Below are 16,623 nucleotides of genomic sequence, written 5' to 3'. Positions count from 1 at the left end.
TTGACATTGCATGTGTCATTTCTGCTCACAATTCATTGGCCAGAGCCTGTTTCACGGTTCTACTGATCCAGTATCTAGGAGGAGAAGAGAGGAATACTTGGCATACTGCAGTGTTGGTTGTCACACAAGCTATCTGTTTACAAAATGAAACTATTCCTTTTTTTTTCTTTTTTTCTTTTTTTAGTAATTAGGTTTTTATTTATTTATTTTTAATGGAAGTACTGGGGATTGAACCCAGGACCCTGTGCATGCCAAGCATGCGCTCCACCACTGAGCTATACCTCCCCCTCAATGAAACTATTCTTATGACAGTGACTGAGAGCATCTTTTCATGCATAGGGGCCATTTTTATTTCTCTTTGAACAGCCTGTTGTCATATCCTTTACCCATTTTTATATTGGGTTATTCTTATCAATTTGTAGGAGTTCTTTATATATTAAGAAATTAGTTCTGTGACATGAGTTGTAAAAATTTTTTTAGTTAGATCATTGTCTTTCGTTTTTGTTTTTTTTGGATCATTGTTTTTTGACTTTGCTTATGGATTTGTTTGCCACACAGAAAGTTTTTATGAGATTGAATTAATGGATCTTTTATGGGTTATGAGTTTTGAATCATAGGAGGGCCTTTCTCATACCAATGTTATAAAAAAATTTGCTGATGTTTTCTTGTGTTGTTATGGTTTCAATTAATGTTTAAATACATTTGGAATTTGTACTGATGTATACTGTGAAATGAATCCAACTTTATCTTTCTTCCAGGTAGCTGCCTGGTTGTCTCCACCACTATTTATTAAAAGTTGTATCTTTACTCCATGGTTTGGATACCTTCGTCGCATACTAAATTGCTATATATATTTGGGTCTGTTTCTGAACTTTTTATTGTGTTACATTATTTAATCTTGGGGACTTTATGATTCAATATCTTATAGTGCTTAATCCCTCCTGATTATTATTTTAGGAGTTTTTAAAATTTTTTGTTCTATTCCATTATGTATCTGCTTCATTTAATAAAAATTTTCTCCTAATTTTTGTGTAAAACTTACAATCCATAAAGATTTAACATGTTTACCTCATGGCTGGGAATATTGGAGTTTGAGAAGTATGTCATGAAGTGTTTTGGGTTTTTTTCCCTCCTGTTTGTTTTGATTTTGTTTTTTTTTGACATGCAGGACTGAGCAACTTCAGTTGTTTGGTTTTTTTCTCAAATTGAAATCATTATTGTAGAAGGAGGAGGGCCCTCTAGGGGTTTGGTAGTCTGCCCTATGGTAACCTTTGAAATTCTGCTTGGGCACTGAGCTGTATTTTCTACTAGAGGATTTACTCACATTGTTTTAACAGTTAATTTACTTTTGGGAGTTTTTTGTTTTTTTTTAACCTGCTTTGAAAAATTGAAAACTTTGGATGAAAGTGCCTATTTTAATACCATCAAATGTTTCATGGCAGCTTGAATCTTAGAAGGATGAAAGAGAGAAGGCTTTTTGGTGAAAGATGGTCTTCCAGCCTTGGAACTCTTTCTAAAAGAAGAAGAGCAGCCATAGAGCCAGTAAACCTGCTTCAGGATGGTAGCTACACATTATGAAAGATGCTCAGCCAGGATTCTGTTGCTTAACCTGTCTTGTTTGCTGTGTTTATTTTCTCTTGAATTCTTTTGGTCAGAATTCAAATTTTCAAATGAAGTCAGGTTGTTAGGCAAATGAACATTTTACTAATTTTTAGATGCGTATATTCTCAAAACATTCATTACTAGTGATTCCCATCCTTCTTTTAAAAAATACTTTAAATGAAACCACATACATAAAACCTGATTTTTCTCTCAGTCCCCACAAAAATGACTGATAACAGGTACTGTTGATTTGAACTCTTAGATCTATTTTACATTTCAGGCACTCATTTCTCATCTCTTATAATTAACAGCATTCATGTTAAATGTCTCTGTTTAACTGCCCCTCCCCCATTTATACTTTGAAAATTTCCCATTAAAAAAAACTTAGAAACTTGAAACTTATTAAAAACAGGAGGAGCATTATAATTACAAGAACGACATTGATTGAGAAAGCAAAACTTGTGGAATCTTCAGATAATTCCGATAATGCACCTTGGTTGAGAAGCATAATGAGACGCTCTTTCTAAGATGCAAATCCAGTTATTTTTCTTCTTAAAATCATGTGTTGGCTCCTCGCTGCTTATGGAATGAAGTCCTAGCTCTCTAGTATTTGAGATCTTCTGTGATCTGGTCTAGCCCCAGGCTTCTCTGCAGCCTCATTGGCCTTCCCACCTCCCTCTCCCCAAAGCCTGTGTCTGTGCTGAGCTGCATAAGTAGGAAGACTTCCTTAGGGAGCCATGTGAGCCTTCATTGGTTTTCCCCTAGCTTGCTTCTCTAGCCTCTCTTTATAAGCTTTCCTAGGCCTGGAATGCGCTTTAATTCTCTGCCCGCATCTAGTGAATTCCTGTGTGCCCTTGGAGACTCAGCTTGGCAACACTTCCCTCCTATGAGATTTCTGGTGCAGCATCCTGTGCTTAATGCCACCAAAGCACTTAGTTCTCTGAAGTTGTCCTTTCACCTGGCTGTCACCTCCTGGGTTGTGAGCCCTTCTTTGATGCTTGGGACCTTGTCTTTTATTTCGATATCCTCAGGTCTTGTAATTCCTATCTGAGCATCTTGGCTTGACAGAATGTGTGAACCTGTAGCATCTAGTTGCTTTTATAAGATGATATGTTTTGGTTACACATCATTGTTTACTTGCACTCATTTGCAATGTGGCACACCTTGTGCTGGCTTGTGCTGGCAACATTTATTAGTTGCTGTTTGAAACTGTCCCTGCAGCAGCACTCTGACTGATCACAATCACTGGCTCTTTAACCCAGCATCACTTCCACCCTTGTTTTCATCATCTTCTGTTCTTTCTAGAGGCTGTCCAAGCAGAATGGTCTTACTGACTCATGAACTCAAGTTTCTGTAAATGTGAGTTTCCAAGGTGATCCAAGTTAAGAAAGAAAAACAGAAAATTTTAATGTTCACCTAACCCATCCCCTTTGTTTTTTTAATACATGAAGAAATGGAGACCTCTTTTTCTGTGACCCAAATAATGGAGGAGGGTTTGTTTTGTTTTCTTTCAACCAGTGCATAGGACAGGGAGGTGCCCAGGAATGTTGAGTTGGAAAGGGCTTGAAGTTAGACAGTGACTGCTGTATGTAGCTCCTCACCTTCTCCACCTGGCAAAGGACAAGGAGCCTGGGAGCCTTTTGAATTTCTCTTTACTTTTGACATCTGATAAGAGACCAGTTTGTGATTATGAAATAAAATGATAGAGAGACAAGAATATCCTTAATCAGAGGGGACTAGTTTGGAAGGGAATACCTAAACTAAGTTAATGGGTCTAATAATCCTAAGCAGTTGTCATTCTGATAGAGTGATTGACATTTGGAGTTACAGAGATGATTTGAAGTTTTCAAGGACAATTCAGACAATAAATGGTTTATTACTGAAACCACTTCAGTAATATTTGGTTAACTTTTTCTCTCTTTCCATATATATATATTCACATACACATATACAAACATACACATGCATACACAAATCACTTTTCAGAAGTCTGTTGGCTGCATTCGGCAAAGCCTTAGTATAGTCTAGGATCTTCACCAGAAGCAGGAAAAGTTAGCATGCCATCCTTCATTGATTCCTACCTAGGCTGTTTTGTGTGAAATGATGTCCTAAGGGCAAGAAACTAAAAGGTGTTGAGGAAGAAATTTTAACTCTTTAAATGACCACTCAGAGAGTTGAGATCTCCATCCCTTCTCACATTCAAATAATGAATTTTCTCTGAACTACATAGCAACTATGAAATCATTGATTATAAATTTCCATCCACTGTGCTGGAAGGCATACTCCTAAATGAGGAGATCTGTCAAAACAAGAGCTAAAACTACCACTTTTCCCTATGGCCAGTATGGGAGGAACTTAAGTCATTTGCGCCCCAAGATACCTAGCCTACTGTTTTTCCACTCCCCAGTTTTTTGTTTGTGAAAAATTGTTTCTTTTCTTTACAATTTTGGGCATCACTGCAGATACCTCCTTTTCTTTCTTGCCTACATCATCTAATCAGTTCTCAAAGTCCTATTGATTTCATCTCATTGATGTGCTTGAATTCACCTTTCTTCCATTGCATCACCATTGAATGAATAGGTTTAGGACTGCATCTCTCCCTAGGGAAATTGTTGTGTCTCAGGTGTTGTTCAGCTTTGGTCTGTCATTTACATCACTCCCAAAGTGTTCCCTGTCCTAAAATCACAGCAAATAATGTCACAGCTGCCTAGTATGTCGTATTAAACATTTTGGGAATCTATCCCCTGACTACCAATTTGGCCACTTGGTGTCTTATAATAGTCCTAGGAAAAAAGTACCCACTGGGGTTCTTCATCATTTTGTTTCATTGCTATAGTGTCATTGCATATTCTGTGGACATGTGCCCAGAAGTAGAAGTATTGAAACCAAGTGTTGGTGTTATTTAACATTTCGAGACACACTCAAGTTTTTCCAGAAGAGTTGTGTTTATTTACTTCTCTTTGGCAATGAATAGACAGTTACTGTCACTTTTACCGCAGTTCATCAACAGAAAAGTTTCTGCTGATTCCATAAGTGAATACATCTTTCATGGCCTCTTTTAAATTTACATTTCTCTGGAGCTGATGAGGGGCAAAGCTGTTTTTAAGAATTAGGAGATCTGTCAGAGACTGAAGTAGATTGTTGGCTCTTGGAGTGTTAATGAAAGCTTTATTTGGTTAGTCCATATTTGTTAGTTGAGGCTCTTAGATACAAGTGAAAGAAACTTGAAACTAACATACTCATAAGGGAAATACCTCAGGTAACAAAGCTAGGGAGGTATTTTTTAATTTAAGGAAGATTTGGACAAATAAAGCATGAATAGGGCAGGGAAACAATTGGGATAAGGAGTGATTCTTGAACCTCTTCCAGCTCTGTTTCTCATACAAATCAGTATGTTGATTTCTTTCTTAAGGCTGAGACAGCTAAGCTTCCCAAGCTCCACGCTATTCAGAAGGGTCTGCCACTGAAGAAAGATTGTCATTTTTTGGTTTATTGTTTGTTTTTCCCTTCCCTCAGTTCTCATTTGAAATATGAGGTCTTTGTTTTTGGGTGGTTGGTGGGAGCTGTATCTCAGCAGCTCTTACTAGAACCACAAGAATGGAGGAACAGTTTGTTCTCAAAAAGAGGCAAGGGGGAGTGGAAGAAACTAGACACCTACAGTAATAGGCACTTGCCACATAAAACAAAAATCTAGTCTTAAGCCAACTGATGCATAAAGTAACTGAGAGATGAGAGTGGGAGAGAGCCAAAGGAGAACCAGGTTGACCGCTCTTCATGATTTGTTTTGTTTGTGATTCAGTTTTCCACCTCTGATTCCACTGTAGGCAGAATGAAGGATTTCTGGGAAGAAGACCAATGGGAAGTGAGTGGAGTGTACAGTTATAAGGTTGTAGGGACTTACTATTTCAGAGAAGGTGAGTGGCATCACTCTACCTAGGTTAAATTGGGGCTCTATGTGACCTTGAAAATGTGACTTGATTTCTAAGCCAGCATTAGCAAATCCAGATGTTTTCTAGGACCAAGAAAGTTAGATAAATTTGAGTCAACTGGCTAGGGTTTTTACACATCAAACATATGTCTTGTCTCTCGTTTTCTCGAAACATACAACCTCCTTAATCTGTCTCTTCTTACCCTTTAATAGAAACAAGTACACAGAGATATTTTTCTGCTATAAGTAAATTGGTACAACCAGGATGGTAGATGATACTTGACACCTGTAGCCCATTCCTAAAGGGGGTAAAAAGGAGTTCAGGGCATTGGAGACTGATGAGTGGGAGAGGTTTTCTTCTACAGGGGGATTCCATCTAGTCTTCTGTACTTGGCATTCTGCTGTGCTGCTTTTTGGTTCTCACCTGAACTGTGGCCTTAGGGACCCAGATCCGCTTGGGGTTGTGGGGTGAGGCCCAGTGTTTTAAGAGATTCATGTCATCTACACTATGATGGTGTGATGGTGTTCTGGCTGATTGAACCTTATTTAGCAATACCTCGCCAGCAGTTAATTTAAGAAGACAAGTTAAAAAAGCAAAAACAAGAAAATAACAGTATTCTAGGGCCAAATAATGCACGTTGCTCCCAATTTATCATATCTGTTTTTGAAAGACTTCAAAGTTAAACCTATTGTATGACATTTTGAGGCCATAGCTGTCTGTATGTTTGTATTTGCTTTTTGAGGCCAACTTGGGACCAAGTATACAAGAATTATTTTGTGTGTTTGGGAGGGGAAGAGCAAGGACAAGGAGAGCCTACTTTTTGTTCATTTTCTCTATTTTGCTGTTTGGAATAGGAGACTAGTATCAGACCAGCTCCATCAGAATCGTTGTGTTTTGAGAGAATGATAATGTGTTTGACCCATAGGAGAGTGCCTGCCTTCCTAGCCAAATCCCGTGAAGATTGTACCCTCTTCCTTGTTTAAGAGGCGAAAGAACAAATGAGACTCAACAGAGCTTTGAAAAGCAGATCTGAAAGAATAAGTACCGACTTAACTTAGTTTTAGAGATGCATTTTCATGCTAGTAATGGATGCTAACTTTTCCTGTTCTGAAGACCTTGTAGTTCAATGCTGCTAGCTGTAATTTTCTTCCTAAAAGAAAATTCCTAATAAAGTCTTGCCTCTATTCCAAGGAAAGATTTTAGGTTGCTTTCCCTAGTCTCTGAATCAGGTTTTTTGTTTGTTTCTTTATATCTATTGATAGAAGAGAAAAATTACTCTTGTGTAAAAGGGAAAGTTTTTTTTTACTCGGCACTGTAACTCCCTTGTAGTCATTTCCCATTGGAGATGAGTTACAGGCACAAAAAATATCCTTTTAGATCCTTCTGTCACAGTAGATCAGTCCTACTTTTATTTCTTTAGTAAGTTACTTTCCAACCTGGCTCTGACATAAAACCTGACAAAACTCATAAATCGGCCAAATTTGTTTTCATTTTTATTTTTAAACCCAAGAAGGCAGTACGTTTAAGCAGAACATTAAAAATAATTATTTACTTATTTCTGGACTATGTAGTACTTTCCAAAGTTCTAAGTCTGAAAGATATAAAAGGTGATGGGAAAACAGAAAGCTCTTTCCTTTTTTCTTTAGCAGCTAGCAAATGGAGGTAAACCTCAGAGATGGTTGTTTCCAGTTTATAGTGTATCCTTTTATGTAAACAAACAGGTCTGTAACACCCATTTTTAAACACTGTTTTGTATCTTGCTTTTTTCAACTAATGATACTGTTACATATTACAACAGTAAGTTTCTCCATACCCTCCCCGCGCCCCTGCCCCCCACCCTGTGTTACAGTAGTTTCCATCATTTGGTTATATTTATCAGTTTCCTATTGATGGGCATTTAGGATATTTCCAGTCTTTTACTGCTATCAATAAAGCTTTAGTGGGTAACTTTCTGAAATATTCTGAACATACTGACCTAATAATGTCCTTCATAGCAAAAGAAAATCTAGGCTCATACTTTCAGCCAGTTGTTGTGTCTCTTAAGTCTCCTTTAATCTGGAATGATAACTCAGTCTTTCTTTGTACATCATGACACTGATGTTTTTGAAATTACAGGACACTTTGTAGAAAGTTCCTCAACTTGGGTTTGTCTGGTGTTGGCTCATAATTAGATTTAGGCTGTTCACTTTTGTTCACAGAAGTGATGTTGTGCTCTTAGTGCATCACACCAGGAAGTGCATCCTGTTGATTAGATCTTTTACTGGCTACTTATACTTTGATCATTTGCTTAAGGTGGTATCTGCCGGGTTTCTCCACTGGAAGTTACTATCTTTCCTTTTGTAATTAATGAGCAACTTGACTATGTAAATATTTTGTTACTTCTCAAACTTGCCTACCCTAGCATCCATTGATAATTCTCACCTGATTCTATTATTGATATGATGGAAGCCAAGTGGTGATTTTCTAATTCTGTCCTTTCTTCCACATTGATAGTTGACTTCTATATGGTATAGAAGAGATTTCTTGTCCATCCGTCTGGCGGGCCACCCATCCATCCATCTCACTATGGATTCCCACTTTATTCAGCAGGTTATAATCTCATTATTATTTTGTTGCTCACATTGTTCCAGATTTAGCCACTGAGAACCCCCTTTAAACTCCCCTTTACCATGTCCCTCTTGTTCTTTGAGTACGTCCTTACTTTTTGGGCACAGCAAGACGTTCCATGTTCATCTTGTACTTTGCCTTCTTAGCCTTTGAATCAGCCATTTCTCTAAGGAGCCTTGGGTTCTTCAAGTGGGGAATGTTTAGAAATCAAGATCTGGTTGCTAGGTGTGCTCATGTTATTGCTTTTAGGCCTTCAGCTGACCAAAAGCTATCTAGTTTGGGCTGCACAATTAAATCTAAATTTCAGATAGACAACAGATCCTTTTTTAAATATAAATTTGTCATTTATCTGAAATTCAAGTAACTACTGTCCTGTATTTTATCTGGCAACACTAATTTACCTATGTATATATTATTAACACCCTTGAGTTTAAACTTATACCTGTTACTCCTAATTTGTACTGGAGGATTCATTTTATTCTTCCTCTTTTTCTTATTTGTAACTTTCCTCTCCAAAATTTGATTCCCTTTATCCTCCATATATTCAGTTATTTGTTTAATTGCAGAATGTACAGAAAGTTTTTTTTAGAATTGTTAACCCACGTGTCTGTGAAAAGGAAGCTATTGGTTTGGTATTTGTTCCTTTTGTCTTTATCCTGAGACTACTAAACAAACTTGCTAATGACTGAGTTCCAGTTACTTGGGTCAGTGCCCCACCCTCTTCCTTTCAGGATGGGTATGTTACTCAATTGGAATGTTTCTGTTTGTGTTGAATTAAGGGTTCCCTCCATCCTTACTGATTTATTGTGTGTTTAATGTTCACATGGCCCCCAAATTCAGCAATGTGTGAAACAGTATATTCAGAAAAGTGTCACCCATTTCTCTTTCTCTCTTTTTTTCCCCCTAATCCCACTCATACTTTGGAGGTAACCAGTTTTCACTAGTCTCTGATTTATCCTCTTTGTGTTTTTCTTTCTGTTCAAATGAGCAGACACACGTATATTTGATTTCCCTGTCTTTCTTACGCACAAAATAGCATACTTATAGGTACCCTTTTGCACTGTGCTTTATACTTACTAATACATCCTGGAAATTGCTCTACATCAGTTCATAGAGATCTTCGTGTGTTTTTCATGTTACAGTGGTGTGGTACTCCATTTTGTGGATGTTTCATATTCCCCATGTTCGGTCATTCGGGTTGTTTCCAGTATTTTGTTATTACAAACAATGCTGTAATTTGAATAACCTAGTATATGTGTTTTTGGACTGTTGGAGGTGCGTCTTCAGAGTGAATTCTTAGAAATGAGATGGCTAGGTCAAAATAGCTGTGTATGTAGATTTGTTAGTGATTGTAAAATTCTCTGAGAATTCTACCAGTTCGCATTCTCATCAGCAGTAAATGAGTTGTTTCCTTACAGCCTCACAAACTGGATATATGTTATGCTTTCTCAGTTTTCCTGATCTAATAGATGAGCAACAGGTGAAAAATGATATATCATTCTAGTTTTAATTTGCATGTTTGTTATCATGGAACTGTGGTATTTTTTTATTAAATGCTTTTTTTTTTTTCCCCACAGACGAAACTGCAAAGGAAATCCGAATTGCTTGGTTGGGATTGGTGAGCATATTTGGTTAGGAGAAATAGATGAAAACAGTTTTCATAACATTGATGACCCCAACTGTGAGAGGAGAAAAAAGGTAAGCCAGTATTTTAAAGGAGATTCTTTGTGATGCTCCTTTGTGCTCTGTGCCTTTGGTCAGAAACCATTACTGATTTCAGGTAACCTATGCAGCTTTCAGATATATAATGGAACTTAAGACTCTAACCCACTTGACTTGGAACAGTTCTTAATGGTGTGCTTTAAAACAGGTAGCCGTGTAACCCAGTAAGTCAGTCAGTCTTTCTTTCTTTCTTTCTTTCTTTCTTTCTTTCTTTCTTTCTTCTTCTTTCTTCCTTCTGAAGACGTAAGGAAGGGAAGACGGAAGGAAGGAGGAAGTCAATAAGGAAAACTCCTTAGAGGACATGAAGGACTTCCTTTTTTTCCCTTCCTTTTATTTCCTTCCCTTCCTTTTTTTCTTTTTCTTTCTTTCTTTCTTTCTTTCTTTCTTTCTTTCTTTCTTTCTTTCTTTCTTTCTTTCTTTCTTTCTTTCTTTCTTTCTCTCTCTCTCTCTCTCTCTCTCTTTCTTTCTTTCTTTCTTTCTTTCTTTCTTTTTCTTTCTTTCTTTCTTTCTTTCTTTCTTTCTTTCCCAGTAAGCCTTTAAACAATGGTCTTAGTTAAATACTGATTCTCTGTTTGCTTTAACATTGCACGTTTTATTTTGAGCTCTCTTAAGTGTTAAGTCAAGGAAATAAGCTCCCATTTGCTTTCTTGGGCTTGTATTCTTACATATTATGCATACAACACATAGTTTTACTTTTTTTTTTTTTTTTTTTGGTGATTTTTTCTAACCGTAAATTTTTTTGGCATTTGCAAAATAGATGTATAGGTATTTCTTCTGTTAAAAAGATTGATTCTTTGCAAGTTCAGAAATTCTCAGTCCTGTCTTCGGAAAAAGTTGCAACCAACTCCCTCTACCCTCCATTTCCCAGATCTATAGGATAAAAAGGAACTTTTCTAGAAGTTTCACTGTGTCATTCTACTGAATGCTGGACTTCTAGGTTAATTGCAAATGAAAAACCTATGTGCACATGTTCAAAGCCAATCTTTTCAAGAGCCCACTGTCCTCTAAGTTAGATCTAAGTGGCTGGAGAAGACTAGAAGATGATTAGCAGACTAGAGATGAGCTGTGGTGCTGTCTTCAGTCTTTCCTGCTCCTGTAGTCACCCCCCCCCTTGGGACTTTCATGACAACTGTGCCCTAACCGGAACCCAGGAGAGGCTTATGGGGATTTATGGGTTGAGACAGTGTAACAGATTTTTAACCTGAAACTTAAGGCTTCTCATAATTTTTTTTTTTTACTTAAAAGGAGATTGATTTTATAACTACAAGTTTTGTGTTTTTGTAGAACTCATTTGTGGGCCTGACTAACCTTGGAGCTACTTGTTATGTCAACACGTTTCTTCAAGTGTGGTTTCTCAACTTGGAGCTTCGACAGGCGCTCTACTTATGTCCAAGTACCTGCAGCGACTACATGATGGGTGATGGGATCCACGAAGAGAAAGGTTAGTGGGGGTGGATGTGGGGAGGGCTCACTTATGAATACATTGCCAACTAGGCCACATCTGAACCAACCATGTAGGGGAAGCTTTTGAGTGCTCCTTACTTGCCAGGTGTGGTGCTAGGTCCTTGACAAATATTGTCAAGATTCAAAATTGTTTTTCCTTTTTTGGATATATTTACTCATTTATGCACCAAAATGGCAAATACTCAAGTGAAGGAAATATATTTGATTATTCTTATGTAGCTTATAGCTACAGTTTCTCTATGTAATATGCTGTGATTGAAGTCCATTAAAGTCTAGTGGTTGATTAAAAAGTCAGTCAAGAAAGCAAACAAGATTACTCCTTTCTTTAGACTTAATAGGTACTTCAGTGTAACCACAGTCTTTTGTCTTGATTCCCAAATAGACTGACTTATGTAAGACCCTCTAAAATTAAGATTAAATCAGCCAACCTTGGCAAAATTGGCCACTACATATGCGACTACACTTATTGCAAACTTAAAAGCCAGTTTCATACTGCTCCTACTGAAATAATTTAGTTTTTTCATGCATAGCATGTTGATTGTTACTGCTAACTGATATTTGTATTTAGAGATTATTCTCTTTGAGATGGAACTTCCATGGAGCAAACCAGATTTTTCTTTTTCTCAAAGCTGGGGAGTGGGTGGAGGGAAGTGTTTTAAGGTCTGGGAGCTCCAAGTTGAGAACTTTGGACTCTTGCTCATGTGTAAATCCTGTGCTATCTTTCATATGATCTTACTTGGGCACATGGCTCACATCTTTGGCTCTGACAGAGAAAAAAATAGGATTCGTAAGCCCCACATCTTCCTTCTTGCTGTCTGCTACGTAATGGTAACACTTTAGAGTTTTGGTCCTTGTAAATAGTAGTCTTTGCTTCAAAACATAGTGCTTGAACATTATTGTTTTCGCAAAGCTTTATTTCTATAGTTCTGAATATTTAAATCTAGATTAATAGTATGGTAGGTATTTAAAGAATTGTGTATGTAAAGGATGAGTAATGGAAAATGGATCATTTTTACTTTTTAGCATTGTTTTTATTGAATTATAAATTTACTGATGAGGTGACAGCTAAATAATAAGTGAAAACTAAATTTCTGCTTTGTAAAATGAGGTACCATGGTCTTTGGGTATTGTAGTTTTAATGTGTATCTTCAAGAATTGTTTTTTAAAACTTCTAAACACTTAAATTCCAAAGTCCATGATCTTGTTCTGATAAGAGTGTACATTTCTGCTATTAAGAGACAGTGCAGTATAGTGAAAGGAGTTTATGCTGGAAATGATGGGATCTGAGGTCTAATCCTGGCTCAACGACTCCCTTATTTTACAGATAGCAAAGCCAGCAGAGTCTAAGTTATCTAAGATCTCATGAAGTATCTACGGGTATAATAAGAGTTGGAGTAGATACAAACTTACTTGTAGCTTTTAACATCCTGTAAAGCCCTTGCACTCGAAGTAAGATTTTTATCTTTATTTTACAAATGAAATATTGGCTTCCTTTTCACAATTGGTGAGTCACAGTTGGTAGTAAAGAGATAAACCCTTCAAACCAGTCAGGAGACAGAAACTACACAATAATTTGAAAGAGAAAGAATTATTAACAGGAAATTAGAATAATGGGGGAATTGGTTAGTCAGGCCTGAGATCCAGACCTCACTGAAGAAAGCACTGCCTGTGCTCACCAGAAGGCCAAAAAGGTGTTGAAATGCCTCAGTTGGCTTCCCTGCTGGAAACTGTCCTCAGGGAAGTGCTGGGCCTCAGTCCCCTGCAAAGTCACCTGAGAAGGTATCCAGGAGGTCATGCATAGGGTGGTCCTTTGGGAGGGAGTGCCTCAGCAGAGGCATCCTGTTGTGAAGCTACTAGAGGAGATGCTGGAGGAAGCTGCTGGCCACTGCTGGCTGCAGGAACCCAGAGCCCTGAGAGAGCTGTCCCCTGCGGGAGCCTGGTGAGAGGCCCAACCAAACCCTCCAGTGCCCTCTGCTGACAAGACTCACCCGTGCACTAGCTGGCAAAGGAGGGATCTTTGCAGAGCTCATCTCTGTTAGTGTAGAGTAGACAAAGAAAGGTGGATTTGGAGCTGAAAGGCAATGATTTGATAACTGGCAGAGAAGATAATACTCAGTCTCTTTGCACTCTTGAAATCCATGCTCCCTATTTGCTTACCTTCCCCCCAACTCATTAAAACTTGACACTAAATTTTAGGATTTTGGTGGGGGGCAGCGGGGGAATTAGGTAGGTAGGTTGGTCGGTCGGCTGTCTGTCTATCTGTTTTTGGAGGAGGTACTGAGGATTGAACCCAGGACCTTCTGCATGCTAAGCATGCGCTCTACCACTTGAGCTATACCCTCCACCAAATTTTAGGATTTTTAACAGTAAATCATCATATACTTCAGGTTTGAATCCCTGTCCTTGAGATTGCTGTCATTTCCCCCATTTGTGGCAAGTTCACATTAATGAGACTATATTAAAGTATCAGGCCATTTTACATGAACAGTAAATATAGTATATTGTTTTAATTACTGGATTGGATGTTTTGGTGTGATTTGACACTCTAGAAACTAGTCGTAATTGCTATTGTTGTCTGTATAGTCTCTTGCCTTTAGGGGATGTATAGAGACAGCCATGGCTGTCTCATTATACTGTCAAAAGACATGATTACTAATTTGTTTTAAAGTTTTAAAACTATAATAAAAACACTAACATAGTTTGGATGTAAGGGTATTTAATTATGTTCTCATGTGAAGAGGAGTACATACTTTTTAAAAAGTAGCAGTTTTTTTTTTTTTAAACCAATCGTTTCTTTAATAGATTATGAGCCTCAAACAATTTGTGAGCACCTCCAGTACTTGTTTGCCTTGTTGCAAAACAGTAATAGGCGATACATTGATCCATCGGGATTTGTTAAAGCCTTGGGCTTGGACACAGGGCAACAGCAGGTAAGAGCCTATGATTATTATTATTATTTTAATATAAAAAGCACTCTTTACAATATTTATAGAAGGAAATGAAGAAATTTTTAAAAATTAATTATTTTTCTATTTTGAATTGGAGCATTTAGTTACTTTTCAGTATGTTATACATTTTCCTCGATCCCATTTCTGAAAATTAATATGTGGGCAGAAACTGATTCAACAAAGCTCTTGTCTTTATTCAGAAATGCTAAGTTCAAAGTACAGATAGTTTCTGGATTATTTGACTTATTACTATTTGTATCAAGTCAAAAAGCAGGATATGATTTCTTTTTTATTAACCCAAACTTGTGTTGTAGGATGCCCAAGAATTTTCAAAGCTCTTTATGTCTCTTTTGGAAGATACTTTGTCTAAACAAAAGAACCCAGATGTGCGGAACATTGTCCAGCAACAGTTCTGTGGGGAATATGCTTATGTAACTGTGTAAGTGTGTTTCCACTTTTTCATGATATATTTTATTCTAAGGCAGTTGCTCATGTGTTTTCTAATTTTCAGTTCAGTTCCAAGTTATGGCTTTAGTGGGTTATCTTGGGACCTGGAGTATTTATAGCAGTGCATTTCCATGGGAACATGTAAACAGCTGACTTGATAATTGCAGTTGAACCCATCCAGGTGTTGGGATCTGTGTCTGGTTGAGCTCTTGCTGTTATTTTATGGCTGTGATGTGAGCTGAAAGAGTAAGACTGGAGCCAACTGGAATACTAAGAGTAAAGTAACTCTTAACTGCATGGCCTCACCAATCACTTTCTGTTTTTATTTCTTTTTTGAGTATGCATAGTGTAAATGATTTCTATGAAAGAACTAAAATTATAAATGCTTATTTCTATCTTTCTAGGATGTAATACGGTAGAACCTTACTACTGCTTTTCCCACTCTGATCTTAATTTTATCACTCTCTTTTATTATAGTTGCAATCAGTGTGGCAGAGAATCTAAGCTTTTATCAAAGTTTTATGAACTGGAGTTAAATATCCAAGGCCACAAACAGTTAACAGATTGTATCTCGGAATTTTTGAAGGTATTTACATTTTGGTGTATATGTTTCTGCTGATTAACAATTTAAATGCTATTCCGAATTGTTTTTTAATGGATAAATTCATTATTTTGACTTTCTATATATGAAATGTCTTGAAGTGTCTCTATGAAATGATCTAGAAGAAACTTTGTAAATTATAAATTACTGAAGTAGGCTTCATCTTAAAATAACTTTTGGCTATTTCAGGTTATTTTATATTTAGAGTTATGTATGTGCAAAAACTTGTAATGGGGGAATTGTAGAGTAAGAAAATGTAAGCTATGTTACCATAAGGTTAGTTTACCTTTTTACGTTTAATGAGAACTATTGAAAGTGTTGAATGAAGATTTTTCTTTACATAAAAATTGGCCATTCTTCAACCCCTGCACTCCATATTCCTCTCTTTATGTATTTAGGTTTATGTAGAGACCCAGAAGTGGTTCCCTTTTGTTGAGAGTGGAAAAGTTGCTGAGAGGAAACCTTTGTTGACATGTAGGAACAGACATGTAGCACAGCAGATGAGCTTATTATATAGCTTCTTTTCCTAAAGTATCTTGTACTTACCCTACTTCTTTAGCACAGCCATTAGCATGCGTGAAGTACTCATTTATTGAATTCATTCAGCTAAGTATCAAGTGCTTGCTGCGTTCAGGCAGTGTTTCAGCTTTTGGGAATAACCATAGTGAATGAAGCGGACATTTTTCTGTTAAGAAGTTTATAGTATAGTATGTATAGGGATCTGCGAGGGCCGGCGAGTGTGTCAGCTGTAATAAGTGCTATGGAGTAAACTAAAGCAGGGGAGGGGGATGGCATATGGAAGGGTGAGTGAAGGTGATGGAGTAGTGAGCCATCCAAGAATTGTTTGGGGCAGATGAAATAACAAGTGCAAAACATGAGACAAAAATGTGCCTGGTGGTTTGAGGAACAGCAGGAGGCCAGTATGGCTGAAGTGAATAAACCAGGGGAGAGTGATAGAAGATAACATTGTAGGGGTAACTAAGGACCTTATCAGATAGGGCCAGGTAGATAAAAGCAAGGTCCTACTGTGTAGCACAGGGAACTGTATTCAATACCTTGTAATAGCCTATAAGGAAAAAGAATATGAAAAGAAATACATGTACCTATCTTTCTGTATGTATGTATAACTGACTCACTATACTGTACACCAGAAATTAACACAGCATTGCAAACCGACTATACTTCCATTTTTTAAAAAAAAATCTCTTCGAGGGAAAAAAAAATATAGGGCCAGGTAGACCTTTGTCAGAAGTTTGACCCTGAAATGAGATGACATGTGAGGGCTGTAAGCATAGGAGTGATA

General features: G+C 37.3%; 1 protein-coding gene across 5 annotated transcripts in view; it reads left to right on the top strand.

The window, feature by feature from the left end:
• Positions 1–16,623, top strand: part of USP48 (ubiquitin specific peptidase 48) — a 73,734-nt gene that overhangs the window by 13,514 nt on the left and 43,597 nt on the right. For 4 of the 5 annotated variants that reach the window (XM_032495383.1, XM_032495381.1, XM_032495382.1 and 1 more), the window contains exons 2-6: positions 9,716–9,836; positions 11,145–11,301; positions 14,127–14,254; positions 14,587–14,711; positions 15,197–15,305. In XM_032495383.1, the coding sequence (XP_032351274.1) occupies positions 9,716–9,836; positions 11,145–11,301; positions 14,127–14,254; positions 14,587–14,711; positions 15,197–15,305 (640 nt within the window). Of the gene's footprint in view, positions 1–9,712; positions 9,837–11,142; positions 11,302–14,126; positions 14,255–14,586; positions 14,712–15,196; positions 15,306–16,623 lie in introns of those variants that run through there. The other variant, XM_032495384.1, reaches the window with a different exon arrangement.

The sequence above is a fragment of the Camelus ferus genome, chromosome 13 (genome assembly GCF_009834535.1).
Source record: "Camelus ferus isolate YT-003-E chromosome 13, BCGSAC_Cfer_1.0, whole genome shotgun sequence".
NCBI lineage: Eukaryota > Metazoa > Chordata > Mammalia > Artiodactyla > Camelidae > Camelus > Camelus ferus.
This window is presented reverse-complemented; position numbering and strand designations above follow the sequence as displayed.